Source organism: Dama dama, chromosome 13, assembly GCF_033118175.1.
Source record: "Dama dama isolate Ldn47 chromosome 13, ASM3311817v1, whole genome shotgun sequence".
Lineage (NCBI taxonomy): Eukaryota > Metazoa > Chordata > Mammalia > Artiodactyla > Cervidae > Dama > Dama dama.
Genome location: NC_083693.1, coordinates 73,806,654 through 73,825,540, shown reverse-complemented (window position 1 = coordinate 73,825,540; position 18,887 = coordinate 73,806,654). Strand labels below are relative to the sequence as shown.

General features: G+C 44.8%; 1 protein-coding gene, 1 non-coding gene and 2 pseudogenes across 2 annotated transcripts; 3 read left to right on the top strand and 1 right to left on the bottom strand.

The window, feature by feature from the left end:
• Positions 1 to 16: 16 nt before the first annotated feature.
• On the top strand, positions 17 to 8,200 carry LOC133068253 (protein SPT2 homolog). Its single transcript, XM_061159455.1, has one exon. It carries the CDS (start codon positions 3,084 to 3,086, stop codon positions 5,133 to 5,135), a length of 2,052 nt encoding a protein of 683 aa, XP_061015438.1. The 5' UTR covers positions 17 to 3,083; the 3' UTR covers positions 5,136 to 8,200.
• A 4,590-nt stretch (positions 8,201 to 12,790) lies between these two features.
• LOC133068517 (exosome complex component RRP45-like) lies at positions 12,791 to 14,161 on the top strand (annotated as a pseudogene).
• A 774-nt stretch (positions 14,162 to 14,935) lies between these two features.
• LOC133068062 (translationally-controlled tumor protein-like) lies at positions 14,936 to 18,320 on the top strand (annotated as a pseudogene).
• Positions 18,105 to 18,178, bottom strand: TRNAI-AAU (transfer RNA isoleucine (anticodon AAU)). The gene has a single exon. It is a non-coding gene; the product is annotated as a tRNA-Ile (tRNA).
• Positions 18,321 to 18,887: the final 567 nt, after the last annotated feature.

Sequence of the window (18,887 nt, the reverse complement as noted above, 5' to 3'; positions counted from 1 at the left end):
CCTATCACCCCAAGCAAGAGGTGTCCAGCAAAAAGTCTTCGAGGTTCTAGAGCTCCTGGCCTAACGTCATATTGTCCAAACGCTCTCAGCGTCACCTGAAGACCCTGTCTGGACCTGCGGAGGCATGGGTCAGCAGTGGCCTGCGGCAGGGGCAGGGGCTCTGGGTGCAGCAGGCCTGGGTGCGGCATAAGCCCTCTTGGAGGAGGTTGGAGGTTAACCCCATCATAGAGTCGCAGAGCAGATGACCCACAAACTGCAGAACAGTTACACCAAATAAATTCTCACGCTGTTAAGACAGTTCTAGCACCTAAAACAGATCTCCCAACCTGGGGATCTGGCAAAGGGACTGAGAACCCCCAGGGGAATTTGACTTTGGAGGGCAGTGGGATTTGGTTACAGAATTTACACAGGAATGGGGAAATAGACTCTTGGAGGGCACAAACAAAATGTTCTTTACACCAGGACCCAGGAGGAAGGAACAGTGACCCCACAAGAGACTGACTCAGACTTTCCTGTGAGTGTCCATGAGTCTCCCGCAGAGGCAGGCGCGGGTCAGCGGTGGCCTGCTGCAGGGTCAGGGGCACTGGCTGCAGCTGTGTGCACATGAGACCTTTTGAAGGGGGTTGCCATTATCTTCGTCAGGGCTTCCCTCCTAACTAAGTTGGTAAAGAATCTGCCTGCAATGCAGGAGACCCGGGTTCAATCCCTGGGTCAGGAAGAGCCCCTGGAAAAGGAAATGGCAATCCACCCCAGTATTCTTGCCTGGAGAATCCCGTGGATAGAGGAGCTTTGCGGGCTACAGTCCATGGGGTCACAAGAGTCAGACAAGACTTAGCAACTAAACCACCACCATCACCACCATTATCTTCATTACTTCTGCCATAGTTTGGTCTCAGTCGAACAACAGGGAGGGAACACAGCCCCGCCCATCAACAGAAAATTGAAGATTTACTGAGCATGGCTCTGCCAAATAGAACAAGACCCAGTTTCCCCCACAGTCAATCTCTCCCATCAGAAGCTTCCATAAGCCTCTTATCCTTATCCCTCAGAGGACAGATAAAATGAAAACCACAATCACAGAAAACTAATCAAACCAATCACATGGACCACAGCCTTGTTTAACTCAATGAAACTATAAGCCATGCGTTATAGGGCCACCCAAGATGGACGGGTCATGGTGGTGAGTTTGACAAAATGTGGTCCACTGGAGAAGGCATTGGCAAACCGCTTCATTATTCTTGCCTTGAGAGCCCCATGAACAGTATGAAAAAGCAAAAAGATAGGACACTGAAAGATGAACTCCCAGGTTGGTAGATGCCCAATATGCTACTGGAGAAGAGTGGAGAAATAATTCCAGAAAGAATGAAGAGATGGCGCCAAAGTGAAAACAACACCCAGTTGTGGATGTGACTGGTGATGGAAGTAAAGTCAGATGCTGTAAGAACAATCTTGCATAGGAATCTGGAATGTTAGGTCCATGAATGAAGGCAGATTGGAAGTGGTCAAACAGGAGATGGCAAGAGTGAACATCGACATTCTAAGAATCAGAGAAAAAGAAATGCAAAAAGCAAAGTGGTTGAGGAGTCTTTACAAATAGCTGAGAAAATCAGAGCTAAATGCAAAGAAGAAAGGAAAAGATATACCCATGTGAATGCAGAGTTCCAAAGAAGAAAGGAGAGATAAAGTCTTCCTCAGTGATCAATGCAAAGAAATAGAGGAAAACAACAGAATGGGAAAGACTAGAGATCTCTTCAAGAAAATTAGAGATACCAAGGGAACATTTCATGCAAAGATGGGCACAATAAAAGACAGAAATGGTATGGACCTAACAGAAGCAGAAGATATTAAAAAGAGGCGGCAAGAATACACAGAAGAACTATACAAAAAATATTTTCATGACCCAGATAACCACAATGGTGTGATCACTTACCTAGAGCCAGACATCCTGGAATGTGAAGTCAAGCGGGCTTTAGGAAGCATTACTACAAGCAAAGCTAGTGGAGGTGATAGAATTCCAGTTGAGCTATTTCAAATCCTAAAAGATGTTGCTGTGAAAGTGCTGCACTGAATATGTCAGCAAATTTGGAAAACTCAGCAGTGGCCACAGGACTGGGAAAGGTCTGTTTTCATTCCAATCTCAAAGAAAGGCAATGCCAAAGAATGTTCAAACTACTGCACAATTGCACTCATGTCACACACTAGCAAAGTAATGCTCAAAATTCTTCAAGCCAGGCTTCGACAGTATGTGAACCATGAACTTCCAGATGTTCAAACTGGATTTACAGAAGGCAGAGGAGGCAAAGATCAAATTGCCAACATCCATTGGATCATTGAAAAAGCAAGAGAGTTCCAGAAAAACATCTATTTCTGCTTTATTGACTACACCAAAGCCTTTGACTGTGTGGGTCACAACAAACTGAAAAATTTGTTCAAGAGATGGGAATACCAGACCACCTCACCTGCCTTCTGAGAAATCTGTATTCAGGTCAAGAAGCAACAGTTAGAACCAGACATGGAACAGACTGGTTCCAGATTGGGAAAGGAGTACATCAAGGCTGTATATTGTCACCCTGCTTATTTATCTTATATGCAGAGTACATCACGTGAAATGCTGGGCTGGATGAAGCACAAGCTGGAATCAAGACACCAATAACCTCAGATACGCAGATGACACCACCCTTATGGCAGAAAGGTAAGAGGAACTGAAGAGCCTCTTGATGAAAGTGAAAGAGGAGAGTGAAAAAGTTGGCTTAAAACTCAACATTTAGAAAACTAAGATCATGGCATCCGGTCCCATCATTTCATGGCAAATAGATGGGGAAACAATGGAAACAGTGACAGACTTTATTTTTTTGGGGGGGGAGGGCCTCCAAAATCACTGCAGATGGTGACTGCAGCCATGAAAGTAAAAGACACTTGCTCCTTGGAAAAAAAGCTATGACTAACCCAGACAGCATATTAAAAAACAGAGACGTTATTTTGCCAACAAAGGTCCATCTAGATTAGGCTGTTGCTGGTCGCCTCGGTAAGGCGCGCTTTCCCTCCTCTCCGAGAGGCTGGCCCAGTCCTCCTCCTCGACCAGAATGGACTTTAGGGAAATTCTCCTGATAGCTTCCAAAGCACAGGGTGTCAACAACGTGCCGAAAAGATACAGTTTGGCAGTGGGACCTCCCAAAAAAGACCCAAAAGTTAAGGGTGTCCAGTCAGCAGCTGTCCAGGCTTTTCTCAGAAGGAAAGAAGAGGAGCTCAGACGAAAAGCCTTAGAAGAGAAGAGGAGAAAAGAAGAACTAGTCAAAAAGCAAATTGAGCTGAAACATGACAAGAAGGCAAGAGCTATGGCCAAGAGGACAAAGGATAATTTCCACGGTTACAATGGGATTCCTGTTGAGGAAAAGTCAAAGAAGAGGCAGGCAATGCAAAGTCACGCTCGCCAAGGAGCAGACCAAGAGTACGAGGTGGAAGAAGAGGATGAATTCTTAGAATACAATCAAGCAGAGTCAGAGCAGGAGTACGAGGAAGAGCAAGAACCTCCCAAAGTTGAAAGCAAACCAAAGGTCCCCCTTAAGAGTGCCCCACCAGTCATGAACTTCAGTGATCTACTCAGGCTGGCTGAGAAAAAGCAGTACGAGCCGGTGGAGATAAAGGTAGTGAAGAAGACAGAAGAGCGGCCCTTGACTGCAGAAGAACTTAGGGAGCGGGAATTCCTTGAACGAAAGCGGAGGAAAAAGACACCTGAGACAGATGCAAGACCACCGCCAACCAGAAGAGTACCCTCTCAGAAAGAAAGTGTGGGCACAAAGCTTAGCAGAGGCTCTGGAGACATGCATCCTGCTTCCAAGGGTACTGTCCTTCCTCATCCTGAGAAGAGACCCAGACCCAGCACAGCTGATGAAAAGCGCTTGCATTTGTCTTTGTCCAAATCCGTGCCGGGGGAGAGGACCAAAGTAGCCCCTGGCAGTTGCTCCCAACCCTCGCTTCATGAGGGCCGTGATAGACCTGTTTTCAATGGGGCTGGAAAGCCCCACCCCAGCACCTATTCACCAAGTGTCCCAAAGACTTCTGCTAAAGGGCCTCAGAAATCTGCTCCCGAGCACAAAGCCAAAAAATCTCCTCCCCATCCTAGCCATTCCAGGCCTGGGCCCATGGCCACCCCACACAATAAGGCCAAGAGTCTGGGTGTCCGGCCACCAGGCAGCAGCTCCAGCCCAGCCCCTGGGCGGCCTAGCACAGGGACTGCCCGGCCCACGGTTAGTCCTGGCCCCGTGCCCAAGCGCCAGAATGGCAGCTCCAACTCAGGACCCGGGCGATCAGTCAGTGGGAACAGGAAGCCAGCCAGTGACTTCAGTCCCCCAGGACGGACAGTCAGTGGTACAAGTGGCCTTGGTCGACCTGCAAGCAGCTCAGGTGGCCCTGGGCGACCTGTCAGTGGCTCCGGTGGTTCTGGGCGACCCATGGGCAGCTCTGGGGGCCCTGGGCGGCCTGTAAGCAGTCCACATGAACTTCGACGACTAGTGAGTGGCTCAGGCCCCCCTGGGCGATTGGTCAGTGGCCCTGGCCGGTCGATCAGTGGCCCAGCTCCAGCTGGACGACCTGTCAGCAGTTCAGGCCCTGGTAGACCAGTGAGCAGCTTGGGACCTGGGCGAACTGTTAATACCTCAGGTCCCCCTCTGAAGCCCAAATGCACTGTTGTCTCAGAAACAATTTCTTCCAAGAATATAATCAGCCGGCCCAGCAATGGACAGATGAATGGAATGAAGCCATCCTTATCTGGCTACAGATCTGCCCATGGTCCTCAAAGGCTTCCCTTTCCTAGTGGTTACAAAAGGCAGCGAGAATATGAAGAGGAGGAAGATGATGATGAAGAATATGACTCTGAAATGGAAGACTTTATTGAAGATGAAGGAGAACCTCAGGAAGAAATATCCAAGCACATTCGAGAAATCTTTGGCTATGACCGAAAGAAATACAAAGATGAAAGCGATTATGCCTTACGTTACATGGAGAGTAGTTGGAAGGAGCAGCAGAAAGAAGAAGCGAAGAGTTTAAGATTAGGTATGCAAGAAGATTTAGAGGAAATGAGACGTGAAGAAGAAGAAATGAGACGTCGAAAGGCCAAGAAGCTGAAGAAGCGTTAGCTGCTGCTTTTATTTTTGTGAACTTCTGAAGACTGCTGCAAAGAAGTCCTGCCTTCAGACTGAAGAAGCCCCTTATCATTTTAGAATTCTAGTTGGGTACTCAAGGAGAAGGAATGCATACTATCATCTATCTTCAGGCTGTCGTTAGAGCATAAAGTATTTTCACATACTTTGCAGGGTGAAATCGTAATGCAGATGACATAACGCCCAGTGAGTGCTCTTACGAAGCTAACTATTCACAGGAGCCAGCCTTGATCCTCATGAGCTATGCACTCTTATGTGGGGCCACTCAACAATTCAGCCAATCTTGTATTCCTTTGCTACTCTAAAAAGGAAAAGAAAGGATTGCTCCTTTACTTCCATAATTCTGCTGATGCGTGAGTATGGCGCTGCCTGGCTCCCAATTAAATTTGTCTTTTGATGAGGAACCTGGCCCTTCCAGGAATGCTGCCAGCAATAAAGTGACCAGTCCTAATCTCTGTGTTTGGATTGAGAACTTGAAAATGTAGAGTAGGTGTTATAATTATATGGATGTCATTTCTGTGACTTTGAAGTAAAAAGTAGAATAAATTGTATTCTGCATTATTCATGGATTGGATGCTGAGCATTCTTATTCACTAATTTAGGTGATTAGGCAATTAACAGAATTTTCCAAGTTAAAAGACAAGTTATGCCATTTTTGTTTAAGAATATTCTCTTCCAGATTTTACTTTCAGATTTACTTTTTTGTTGGTGTAAAACAGACAAGGTCACTGTGCTGTTTGACTTTTATCTAAAAGTTTCATTTTTATATTGAAGAAAAAACACTTATTTTATTCAAACATTAGATTTGGAAGAGTAATAGTTTCAAACGTAAGGAAGTGACATGTGAGGCTCCCCTCCGCCTCATTCCACTCCCCACTGTAAGGATATTTTGAAATTCAAGGTGCCCTTTACCTTTTTGTGTCAATGACTATATTTTTATCTTAAATTCTTTAGCAATTAATGGTAAAAAACCAAAAACTAAATTCATGTGTATCAAGGCCACCACTTTCTCTTTTTGCCCATATTGCACTTTTATTTCAAACTATGCACTGTGAAGAGATTTTTTCCCAGGTAGGAGAGGATGTTCCCTGTTACCGTGCTTACTAGGCTGTGGAACGTCTTCATTCTTACCTTTCTTCAAGTCGTATCTATAGACTTGTTATATCTCTTAAGCCTCAAGTCCAAGCAATTACAATCAGGCTGACCTAGGTTCCGGCTGGAGAGAAGCCAAGTCTCAAGGAAGGTCAGCAATAGAAAATGAGGTGTGATGATGCCGGAGAGCATGTGTCCCTGACTCTGAGTGGAGGACTGGGGACAATGAGACATAAGCTTGTAGAAAATTCTACAATAAACCTTGTGGCTGTCCTAAGCCATCCGTCAGTGGGGATCAGGAAGTAGGAGACGTTATCCTACAAGAAGATTTACTCTTCAAAAGATCTGAAAGTCGTTTTTGTGTATTTTTTTTTATCTATAGAGCTTGCTTTTTCTCTACAATGGAGTGTTCTAGATAACCACTATTAATGATCACATATAACTGTTAAAACACTGGTGGCAGAATAGCCTATAGACTGCCTCTCACCTATCTTAAAGACTTTTACTGATTCCAGAGTAGTGTGATATCCCATGTAATAAAACAGGTTTGGAACATTATTTCCTTTGCTGTCCCTTATGTGATTTTTTTTCCCCTTCACAAGTTTGCTTGAATATATATATACATATATTTTAATATTCAGACTGAACTATGTAATTACAATCAAGTGCTTGTCATAGCTGAAAGATTTCTGGTGGCTTAAAGCTTACTAGCACTTTACTCAATGACATTGTGCAGTTACTTGTACAGAAGGGCACCATTGTGCTAGCTAAAATTACAGAACTTGGTAGGAAAAGTCCTTACGTGTAATCACTCTGGTTGCATTCTGCTATGATACAGATGTTGATTTCAGTTTTCTTCAGCATCAACATTATAAAAGAGCACTTCTGTATGTAGCTCATGAAGAAAAAAAAAAAGGTCCTGAATCTTTTAATCTTAGCCTTGTTCCAAATCCTGTCTTCCACTTTGTTCTGCAACTCCTGACCACTCTTAAACAGCTCACAAATCTTTAAAGGAACTGGAATAGGCTGTTATTTTATCAAGGTTTACAAATTAAGTGCTTGATTTTTAATGTATCCTCTGTTTTGATTTTCAGATTTTATTAATATTTGAAGATGTGCCTTTTATTGGGTAATGTTAAGTCATGAATGTAGTAATGTTATTTCACTATTGTAATAATGTTACATGATCATGGATGCAGCATTCTCAAACACGATGTGAAGGGAAAGTAGTTTTCATAAAACTCAATAGAGCTCTGATTGCACAGTCCCACTTGCTTTAGATGTTGCTATATTAAAGCAGGGGGCACTTTTTCTTTAAAAGCTACTTTCAGAACTTGTCTTTGTATTTTCTCTAAACTACAAATGCAGTTATGTCCATTTGGAGGCCAGGGTACCACATGTCACAGGCAGCCTTACATGTGTGCCATGAGAAGGTTCAAAGACTGTTATCAAGAAAGTCTATGGGAACTCCAAATTTCATTTTTTTAATGTAATCCCCAAGATCTTCTCCAAGAAATAAATTACTGTTTTGTATTTTATAATTTAAAAGCAGCTATTAGTACATTTCTGAGGTATAACAGGAGACCAAAACATGTTTGGAAAGAGAATAAATATATAGAGAGAGACTGGTTGTTTTATTTTCAATGTGCTGAATATATTAGACTACTATTTATTTTGTGAGTGGATGTGATGACATAAATATTCAGGTGTTAGTGTATGATTAAGAGTGGGATATAGATTTCTTTGAAGTTATTAAATCCATGTCTTTTACATAATGGACAAATCAAGTTTAAAGAAACGTTTACCCAGCATAGCTTGTTTTCTGGTGCTGTTGACCTGCAAGAGAATCTACTTTTGCATTTACAGATAAAAGTTTTGCAATTATGTATAAAAGAAATTGTAGGCATTAAAAATATTTTATTGATAAAAAAAAAAAAAAAAAAAACAAAGGTCCATCTAGTCAAAGCTATGGTTTTTCCAGTAGTCATGTATGGATGTGAGAGTTAGACCATAAAGAAAGCTGAGCACTGAAGAATTGATGCTTTTGAATTGTGGTGTTGGAGAAGACTCTTAAGAGTCCCTTGGACTGCAAGGAGATCGAACCAGTCTGTCCTAAAGGAGATCAGACCAGAATATTCATTAGAAGAACTGATGCTGAAGCTGAAACTTTAATACTTTGGCTACCTGATGTGAAGAACTGACTCACTGGAAAAGACCCTGATTCTGGGAAAGATTGAAGGCAGGAGGAGAAGGGGATGACAAAAGATGAGATGGTTGGATGGCATCCCTGACCCAAAGGACATGAGTTTGAGCAAGCTCTGGGAGTTGGTGATGGACAGGGAAGCCTGGTGTGCTGCTGTCCACGGAGTCGCAAAGAGTCGGACATGACTGAGGGACTGAACTGAACTGAACTGAGAGGGAGTTCAAAGTGTGCATTTTATCACGTGTGGTCCCCAATCCTGAAATTGTCTCCCTGTCAGCCCAGTCCTCCTGCCCGCTCACCCAGAGGGGGCGCACCTCGAGGGCATCGCTTCACTCACCAGTGCCTGCTGGTTCACGCTCAGGGAATGAATGATAGATGCATGAATATGAATGAATGAATGAATGAGCAGAGGAACCTCCCCACCCCTTTTCAGACGTCAATCACCCCCTCTTCTTCCTTTCCCAGTCTCCCCTCCTCTACCCTCCTGGTTCCCAGTGTCTTATAGCCACAAGCACTAAGGGGGGCATAGGGCCGTAGGTCAAGAAATACTGACTAAGCGCTTGTTGGGTGAGTCATCATCCCTGCCATCCACATACAGTCTAGGCTGGAAGTGAGGAAACTAGCGTTTGCAGCATAATATGGTAAATCCGTGATGCTCATGGTTGGGGAAGCTGGGGGCCAGGCTTATTTATACCAGAGAAGTTTCCAGTAATCTTTCTGATAATTCTTCTCTCAACTGGACCACCACGATCATCATTCAGCATCATCATCACCATCATCTCATCATCATATCATCTTGCATTCACTACGCTCTCTGCAGTGTCTAACTTAATTCATTAGTAGCCTCACTAAGGATTGGCCAAAAGAGAGATCAAATTTGTGGAATTTGTTCCAATTTCTTAATCCTTTTCTTCTTTCATTTAAAAAAAAAACTTTTGAATGAAAGACTTTCTCATCCTTTCATCCTCAAATGTCAGACAGGTCCTCTCTGACATCTAAGAAAGAACTGTCCCCTCATCTAAAACATAGTATACTATTTATCTTTTTTGAGCCTGTCAGGGAGGAAGAACTTTCCCTCTATCCTCTTATGTTCAGTCTCTGGGGGCTTGTGAATTAAGCTGACAAAAGACAGATTAACAAGAGAAAAGACAAATATTAGGGTGTTCCCTGGTGACATAGTGGCTAGGATCTGGTGTTTTCACTGTGGAATTCTGGATTCAATCTCTGGTCAGCAAACCATGCTGCATGGCCAAAATACACACCTAAACACACAAAAAAGAACAGGCAAATTTTAATATAATGTATTTTTATCAATGTACCAATGAAATTCACAGAAAAATGTGGCAGTTAGAATGTGGGGCTTATACATTATCTTAACAGGGGAAGGGATGGTGGAGACAGCACTTATGGGAAAACAAACAACATAGGAAAGATAAATAGGCCCTTACCTAGAGTAGGTGGAAGGTAAGATAGTTTCCTGACAATGCCTGCTTAGGGGTGATGGCGGCTTCTCCTGTCCAGTGATGAAAGTCAGCCTTGCCTGGTTGTTGCCAAGGAAGAGGATTTAGGACAACCGAATTCTTTTGGAAGGCTCTACTTTAGGCGGAAGAGACTTTTCAGGAGCTAAAACGGCTTCTGTTCAAAAATAATTTTTATGCCATAGAGGTGAATTCTGGATTCTTTCAAACCTTGTTTAGGGAAAGTTATGGGCTTGGAGGGCAGCAACTTAGGCTGGCTCCTCCTCTGCAAGGTCTCTGCATCTAAGAAGGTGCCTGTCATCTACACCCAGGGTGTCGATGCTGAAAGCGCAGCCTCTCTGCACTGGTACTGAACCACATCTCGGAGACAGAGCTTTGGGTGAAGTAGAAAAGAATAGCTTTATCGCTTTGCCAGGCAAAGGGGGACGCAGCGGCCTTGTGTCTCTCAATATAGTGTGTCCTCCCCTGGGAGGACTTGATGAGGCATTTTATAGCTTTAGCCCCAGGGTGGGGTTGCTGACAAGACTAGAGTGTGTACAGGGCCGGTACTCCAGGAGTCTCAAGTGGTCAGTCTCCTAATCATGGTGCTCCTCTGCGGCTTTCATTCTTGCCTCAGGCCCTTTCTTAGCTGTTCCTCCCTCGATTAGCAACTGTTGGAATTTGTCCTTGGGACTCAGGGAAGGTCATGGAGGCTGGAGTCTTGCCTACAAACAAGACATGGGGGACAGAAAGGCTTCCGGGGTCTTCCCTGGTGACCCAGTGGTAAAGAATCATCTGCCAATGCAGGAGACATGGGTTCGATCACTGATCCAGGAAGATCCCACATGCTGTGGAGCAACTAAACCCATGCACCAAAAACTACTGAGCCTGTGCTCTAGAACCCGGGAGCCACAACTACTGAAGCCCGCTTGCCCTAGAGCCTGTGCTCTGCAACGAGAGAAACCACCGCCAAGGGAAGCCCACACCCAGAGTGGCCTCCGCTCTTCACAGCTAGAGAAGAGCCTGCGCAGCAACGTAGGCCCAGCACAGCCAAAAATAAATTAATATAATAAAATAATAAAGGCTTCCATGCCTAGGAGCCCACAGGGTCCTGCTTGACTTCAGTGTGAAATGCAATCTGAGTACAGGTGCCTATTCTAGGGGTCAGGAGCCCCAGGCGTTCCTTCTAACTAACTGTTCATAATAATAACAGTCCCATCGCACTTTTAAAAAAAAAATAACTTTATCTATTTGTTTATTTAATTTTTGGCTGTGCTGCATCTTCACTGATGCATGCAGGCTGTCTCTAGCTGCAGGGAGCGGGGCGGGGGGCTACTCTGGTTGCAGTGTGCGGTGTGGTTGCGATGGCTTCTCTCGTCGCACAAAGGCTTCAGTAGTTTTGCTTCCCAGGCTCTAGAGCACAGGCTCAGCAGTCGTGGTTGGTGCACGGGCTTAGCTGCCCAATGGCATGTGGAATCTTCCCAGATCAGAAGTTGAACCCTTGCGTCCTGCATTGACAGGTGGATTCTTTACCACTGAGCCCCCAGGGAAGCCCTCCATCACACTTTTAGTACACAATGAGCAGCTGCCAAAGGCGAGAAGCCTGTAGTTGTGGACCTGAGCTGTTACTCACTTAAATCAGAGCTTAAGGCATATTTGAGAAAAGAATGAATGAATGATCTAGTAGATGTTCTCTTCTGGGATTTTCTCAAACATGATTGAACCTTGACGTAAGATGGCATCCACCCTTAAAAGCCTTCGCTAAACTAAAAACTCCTGGGAACTTCCCTGGCAGTCCAGTGGCTAAACCTCCATACTCCTCATGCAGGGGGCCCCAGTTCAATCCCTGGTGGGGAAATTAGATCCCACATGCTGCAACTAAGAGCTCACATGCCACAACTAAAGACCTGCATGCCGCAATGAAGATGGAAGTTTCCGCTGCCTCAGCTAAGACCCAGGGCAGCCAAATAAATAACAAATATTTTTAAAAAGTCTAAAAATGCCTGACTTGGACTATGAGTGAGAAATTCATCCAGCTGCCCTCTCGCCACATACTGCAGAACTAAGAAGAAGAAATGTGAAGTCTAACCAGCCACAATGGCTATCATCAAAAAATCCATAAACAATAAATGCTGGAGAGGGTGTGGAGAGAAGGGGATTCTCCCACACTGTGGGGAGGAATGTAAATTGGTACAGCCACTATGGAGAACAGTATTGTTTTTTAGTCAATAAGTCGTGTCCAACTCTTTTGCGACCTCATGGACTCTAGCCTGCCAGGCTTCCCTGTCCGTGGAATTTCCCAGGCAAGAATACTGGAGTGGGTTGCCTGCATTGACAGGGGGTTCCTTTTACCACTGAGCCACCAGTGGTGGCTAAACCCTAAAAATAGATCTACCATGTGCTGTGATCCGTCGCTTCAGTAGTGTCCAACTCTTTGCAACCTATGGACTGTAGCCCTCCAGGCTCCTCTGTCCATGGGATTCTCCAGGCGAGGATACTGAAGCGGGTTGTCGTGCCCTCCTCCAGGGGATCTTCCTTACCAATGGATCGAACCCATATCTCCAGCATCTCCTGCATCACAGACAGGTTTTTTACCCACTGAGCCACCCGGGAAGCCCAGAGCTATCATATGACCCTACAGTCCCACTCCTGGGCACATATACAGAAAAAAACATGGTCTGGAAAGATTCCTGCACCCCAATGTTCAATGCAGCACTTTTTACAATAGCCAAGACTTGGAAGCAACCTAAATGTCCATCGACAGAGGCATGCATAAAGCAAATGTGGGGCGCTGCGGTGCAAGCTGGGCGCGCGTGAAGAGGTTCGAGTTCTGTTTTCCCCGCGGATTCCAGTACTTGTTGGTCTCCTGATTCGACGGCATGAAGGAGACGCTGCTATCAAACTGCAAGCACCGCTTTCTGCTCCGAGCCATTGAAGAGAAAAAGTGGCTGGATGGCAGCAAACCTATGATTATAGGAACATCAAGATTTCATTTGGAACAGATTATGGGTGCTGCATTGTGGAGCTTGGGAAAACAAGAGTTCTTGGACAGGTTTCCTGTGAACTTGTTTCTCCAAAACTCAATAGGGCAACAGAAGGTATTCTTTTTTTTAACCTTGAACTCTCTCAGATGGCTGCCCCAGCTTTTGAACCTGGCAGGCAGTCAGATCTCTTGGTGAAGTTGAATCGCCTCTTGCAAAGATGTCTAGGAAACTCGAAGTGTATAGACACTGAATCTGTGTTGTTGCTGGTGAAAAGGTTTGGCAAATACGCGTGGACCTGCATTTATTAAATCATGATGGAAATATTATCGATGCTGCCAGCATTGCTGCAATTGTAGCCTTATGTCACTTCCAAAGGCCTGATATCTCTGTCCAAGGAGATGAAGTCACATTGTATACACTTGAAGAACGTGATCCTGTACCATTGAGCATCCATCACATGCCCATTTGTGTCAGTTTTGCCTTCTTCCAGCAAGGAACATGTTTATTGGTGGATCCCAGTGAACGAGAAGAACGTGTAATGGATGGCTTGCTGGTGATTGCCATGAATAAGCATCGAGAGATTTGTACCATCCAGCCCAGTGGTGGGATAATGCTGCTAAAAGATCAAGTTTTGAGATGTAGTAAAATAGCTGGTGTGAAAGTAGTGGAAATTACAGAGCTAATACAAAAAGCTTTGGAGAACGACCAGAAAGTTAGGAAAGAAGGTGGAAAGTTTGGCTTTGCAGAGTCTATGGCAAATCAAAGGATTACAGCATTTAAAATGGAAAAGGCCCCTACTTATACCTCCGATGTAGAAGAGAAAGCAGAAGAAATCATTTCTGAAGCTGAACCTCCTTCAGAAGTTGTTTCTAAACCTATGCTGTGGACTCCTGGAACCGCCCAAATTGGAGAGGGAATAGAAAACTCCTGGGTTCATCTTGAAGACTCTGAGAAGGAAGACGAGGATAAAGGTGGCAGTGATGAAGCTGTCATTCTTGATGGTGTAAAAATGGACCCAGGTGTAGAAGTCTCTAATATTGGAAGCCAAGATGCCCCTATAGTGCTCTCGGACAGTGAAGAAGAAGAAATGATCATTTTAGAACCAGATAAGAATCCAAAGAAAATAAGAACACAGACCATCAGTGCAACACAAGTAAAAGCAGCAAGTAAAAAGCCAGTGAAGAAGAGAAAAAAGAAGAGAGCGGCCAATTAAAGCTCACATAGTTGTATATTTGTGTATATAACTATTAAAAAGATATTTAGTCAGTGCTAAAAAAAAAAAAAAGAAAGAAAATGTGGTACATATACACAATGGGATATTACTCAGCCCTTAAAAAGAATGAATAATGCCCTTTGCAGAAACATGGATGGACCTAGAGAGTATCATACTGAGCGAAGTCAGACAGAGAAGGAGAAATGTCACATGATATCTCTTATATGTGGAATTTATAAAGAAATGATACAAATGAACTCAAAATAGAGACTCACAGACTTAGAAAATGAATTTATTGCTGAGAAAGGCATAGTTAGGGAGTTTGGGATGGACATGTACACACTGCTCTGTTTAAAATGGATCACCAACAAGCACCTATTGTGTAGCACACGGAACTCTAGTCAATATTACGTGGCAGCCTGGGTGGGAGGGGAGTTTGGGGGAGAATGGATGCTTGTATATGAATGGCTGAGTCGCGTCATTGTTCACCTGAAACTATCACAACATTGTTAACTGGCTACATCCCAATACAAAATAAAAAGTTAACAGAAAATGTGAAGTCTGAGATCTCTCTGAAAAACAAAAAACAAAATGTAGCAAAAGATCTCCAGATGCTTCTGTCACCCAAAAGTTGGGTTCGCCTCTAGGTGAGCATGGACCCAAAACACAGCCACTTCACAAACTGAAGGAAGTAAGGAGAACACCAGGGCTCTTTCCTAAAGTGGTGTCAGTTCAAACAGCAAAACTGGGGAAGGGGCTTGGGTTGTATATACATGTTTGTGAAGGGGCTTGAGCAGAGGAGAATTCAGCATAGAATTGGGGCAAAGATGTCGATTGAAATCAGGAGGGTCAGAAAAGGTCAACATCACGGGACTTTAGGTTCCAGTAGATCTGGTGGAGGGAGTTTAAATTCTGTAAAATAGCTCAAGAAAGTGCTTCAGGCTAATCTTTATCTTTGAAACAGAACTGGGAGTCTTTATAACGGATTCACTATCTTTGGTACTGTCACTTCTCTTGCCGGATAACAACTTGTTCTCTTGTGCCCTTCAGGTTGTTATTACTGAGCTTTTCCTCCTGCTCACCCCCACTTTAGGCTGCACTGTGTTTGCTCTGGGCTCTAGCTTCCTACTAAGCTAGCGCTGCTGTGGGCTCCCTCCAGTCACCCTCATAGTCATCTCCGAGGACCTCATCAGCCACGATGAGATGTGCTCTGACATCCCCCACATCTGGGAGGTTGCAGACGTACTGTCGTGGACGGATTGTGTCTGGAGGTGGAAGGGAATATGGCCAGTAGGACAGAGGGTAACACTGATGACTCATTCACTGGTGGAAATTTCTCCACTGAAGACCCCAAGGATGAAGGTGCTGAAAGCACAGCAATCACTGACATTGATATTGTCATGAACCATCACTTGCAGGAAATCACAGAAGAAGCCTACAAGTGAAACAGGAGAGAAAGGGGGCGGGGCACAACCTTTAAAAGAATGGCATGGCCATAGGATACAATATAAATGGTTACAGCCAGCGGGGTCCAAGATGGTGACCAGACTTCCACTAGACCTTGAGCCCCCGTATATGCTCATTGTAACGTATCAGCAAGCTAAGTGGCACACCCACAGGCACTCATTAGCATATGAAATTACCCACCCCAATAAAAAGTGACAGCCCCATACCCTGAAGCCGCTCTGGCCTTCCGAGATGGCCCACGCTGTGTCTGTGGAGTGTTTCTCTCTAAATAAATCCACTTCTTACCTATCACTTTGTCTCTCACTGAATTGTTCCTGCGATGAGCCATCAAAACCTGAGCTTCATTAAGTCCTGAGACCAGGTGTGTGATCTCAGTTAAAAGACCGTGAGCTCAAGTCCCAATGTGGGTTGCATGGTTTCACAAGAAACACATGAAAGATTACATGAAGTCAATCAAAGGGTAACTTGAAGAAGAGACCAGAAAGACTAAAACCTTTTATGAGAGGGGCTGCGGAACAAATCAAGCACATCCTTACTAGTTTTAAAAACTATTGGTTCTTTATTAGTGTAAACATGGATTCAGACGGCATGGTTGCTCTCCTGGACTTCTGTGAGGATGGTGTGATCCCATACATTATTTTCCTTAAGGATGGTTTAGAAATGGAAAAATGTGAACAGACTTGGCTGTGAATTTGAATCACCTATCCTCAAAACTGGCTGCTTGCTGCTTTTCATCCACACAACACCAGGACTTAGACAACTGGGACTGATGTCATTCTGAGCTTTTTGTTTATTTTCTTATTGATTTAGGGCTTCTCTGGTAGCTCAGACAGGAGCAGAGGTTTTTTGTTTTTTTTTTTCTTTAATTTTAAAAATTTTGTTTATTTTTAATCAGAGGAAAACTGCTTTACAGTGTTGTGTTGGGGTCTGTCATACATCAGCATGAATCAGTCACAGGTCACACGTATGTCCCCTCCCTCTTGAAGCTCCCTCCCACCTCCCACCCAATCCCACTCCTCTAGGTTGTCACAGAGCACTTGGGTTCAGCTCCCGACCCCGTACAGCAAATTCCCACTGGCTCTCTGTCTTACAAATGGTAATACATATGTTTCAATGCTACTGTCTCAGTTTGTCTCACCCTCTCCTTCCCTGTGGAGTGGAGGTATGGTTTTTGAGGGGGAAAAACACATGTCATGTAGGTTGTCTAAAAATTGTTGTTGTTCAGTCACTAAGTCGTGTCCAACTCTTTGCGACCCCATGAACTGCAGCATGACAGACTTTCCTGTCCTTCACCATCTCCCGGAGTTTGCTCAAGCTCATGTCCATTGATGCCATCCAACCATTTCATCTGTCGTCCCCTTCTCTTGCCCTCAGTCTTTCCCAGCATCAGGGTCTTTTCCAATGAGTCAGCTCTTTGTATCAGGAGGCCAAAGTATTAGAGCTTCAGCTTTAGCATCAGTCCTTCCAGTGAATATTCAGGGTTGATTTCCTTTAGGATTGACTGGTTTGATCTCCTGGCTGTCCAAGGGAATCTCAAGTCTTCCCTAGTACCACAATTCAAAAGCATTGATTCTTTGGTGCTCAGCCTTCTATGAAGTTTCAACTCACACATCCCTGTATGACTACTGGATAAACCACAGACGACTAGACAGACCTTTGTCGGCAAAGTGATGTCTCTGCTTTTTAATATGCTCTCTAGGTTTGTCACAGCTTTTCTTCCAAGGAACAAGCGTCTTTAATGTCTAAAAATAAAATGTATTTAAACTAAACAGGTCTCATTATTACTGAGACCTGTTCAAGGACAAGTATGGTGGCCAGGCTTAGAACACTAATTAGTTAGGCCTGAAAGGGCTTTTCTCACGTCCTGAAAGTTCTGCCTGGTTCTCGTTCCCCCCGGCCTGCTACCCTATCTACTTTCTAACCCTAACTCCTCACTATAGACTGGGCAGTCATGGGGCCGGTCCTTGTCTCCACGCCTGCCGGGATGCAGATCTCCTTCCGGGTTCCCCAGCTAGACTAAGACGCATGCAGTAGGCGCTGCATAAACACGTGTGGAATGGCCTTCGCTTTGGCAGCACATACACTAAAACCTGAAGGACACAGAGATAGGGCCCCTGAGCAAAGATGACACGCAAATTCGCGAAGCGTTCCATCTCAAAAAAAAAAAAAAAGTGTGGAATGAATGAATTCCAAGGCTGGATTTTCAACTCTAAGAAACGCCAGAAAACTGAAAACTGAGGTCCCCCCGAGGGCTCTCAGAAACTCTGCATTGGGGAGCAACCCGCAGTGACATCGGAGAGCACCCTAAAATAGGCCCTAAAGAGGCAGCACGCCCCCAGCGCGCGGGGACTTGGGTTACCCTGCCCTCCCTCCGCACCCCGCCCCGACTTCCGACCCAAGTCCAGAGTGACTCCGCGATTCCTTCTGTTTGCACGCGGCCCAGGGTACTCAAGAAGCCTATTTTTCAAGGCAGCTGGGAAACAAACCCATAAGCCGGAGAAATGAAAAAAAGAAAAAAGTTGTCCTCTGTGGCCCGTACGGGGATCGAACCCGCGACCTTGGCGTTATTAGCACCACGCTCTAACCAACTGAGCTAACCGGCCACCCGAGCGCGTTGTGCCGCCGGCTCACTTACCAGATATCCACGCCTGCGCCGCATGGAGCGGGCCGAGCGCCTCCCGGCGGAGTCCGCTGCGCCGACTTCCACCCGGCGCCCGCCCGCCCGGGCTGCAGCAGTCCTCGTAGTCACCCCCATGGGCCAGATAAAGCAACTGAGGCCTTGGGGCCTTTAAGGAGAGGGGAGGAGACTTTTTAGAGCGAATTGGAGGCTTTCACCGGAAAAATGCAAGCTGCCCCTGAAACTTCTTAACTGGGGAGTAGGATTCTCCAATTCAATGCTATTTTTATTCATCACCGCGAATCTCACAGCGTGGAAACTTCATGTATCAAGAGCATTTGGCACTGCTAAATGCAGTTTGGAAAATACAGAAAACCAGATAAAGGATCAAAGAATCCGAATTCCCACCGCCCCGAAACAACGGCTAGTGGGGTCTTGGCATCCTTCCTGCCAATCTTTTTTCACTGGAAGGTGTATTATATATATATGCAACCTTGTGAAAAAGAGTATAATTTTTACGTTGCTTTTTGTACTTAATATTCTATTACATGTATATTTCTAAGTGAATGAAAATGTCATTTTAAGTGGTTCCTCAAGGTTTCTTAAGTAAGGCATAGTTTTTCCTCCTCCCTCCTTTTGGAAATGTCTGGAAATTGTCGTCATTTTGCCCTCTTTTGTTAACTAGCACATGAATA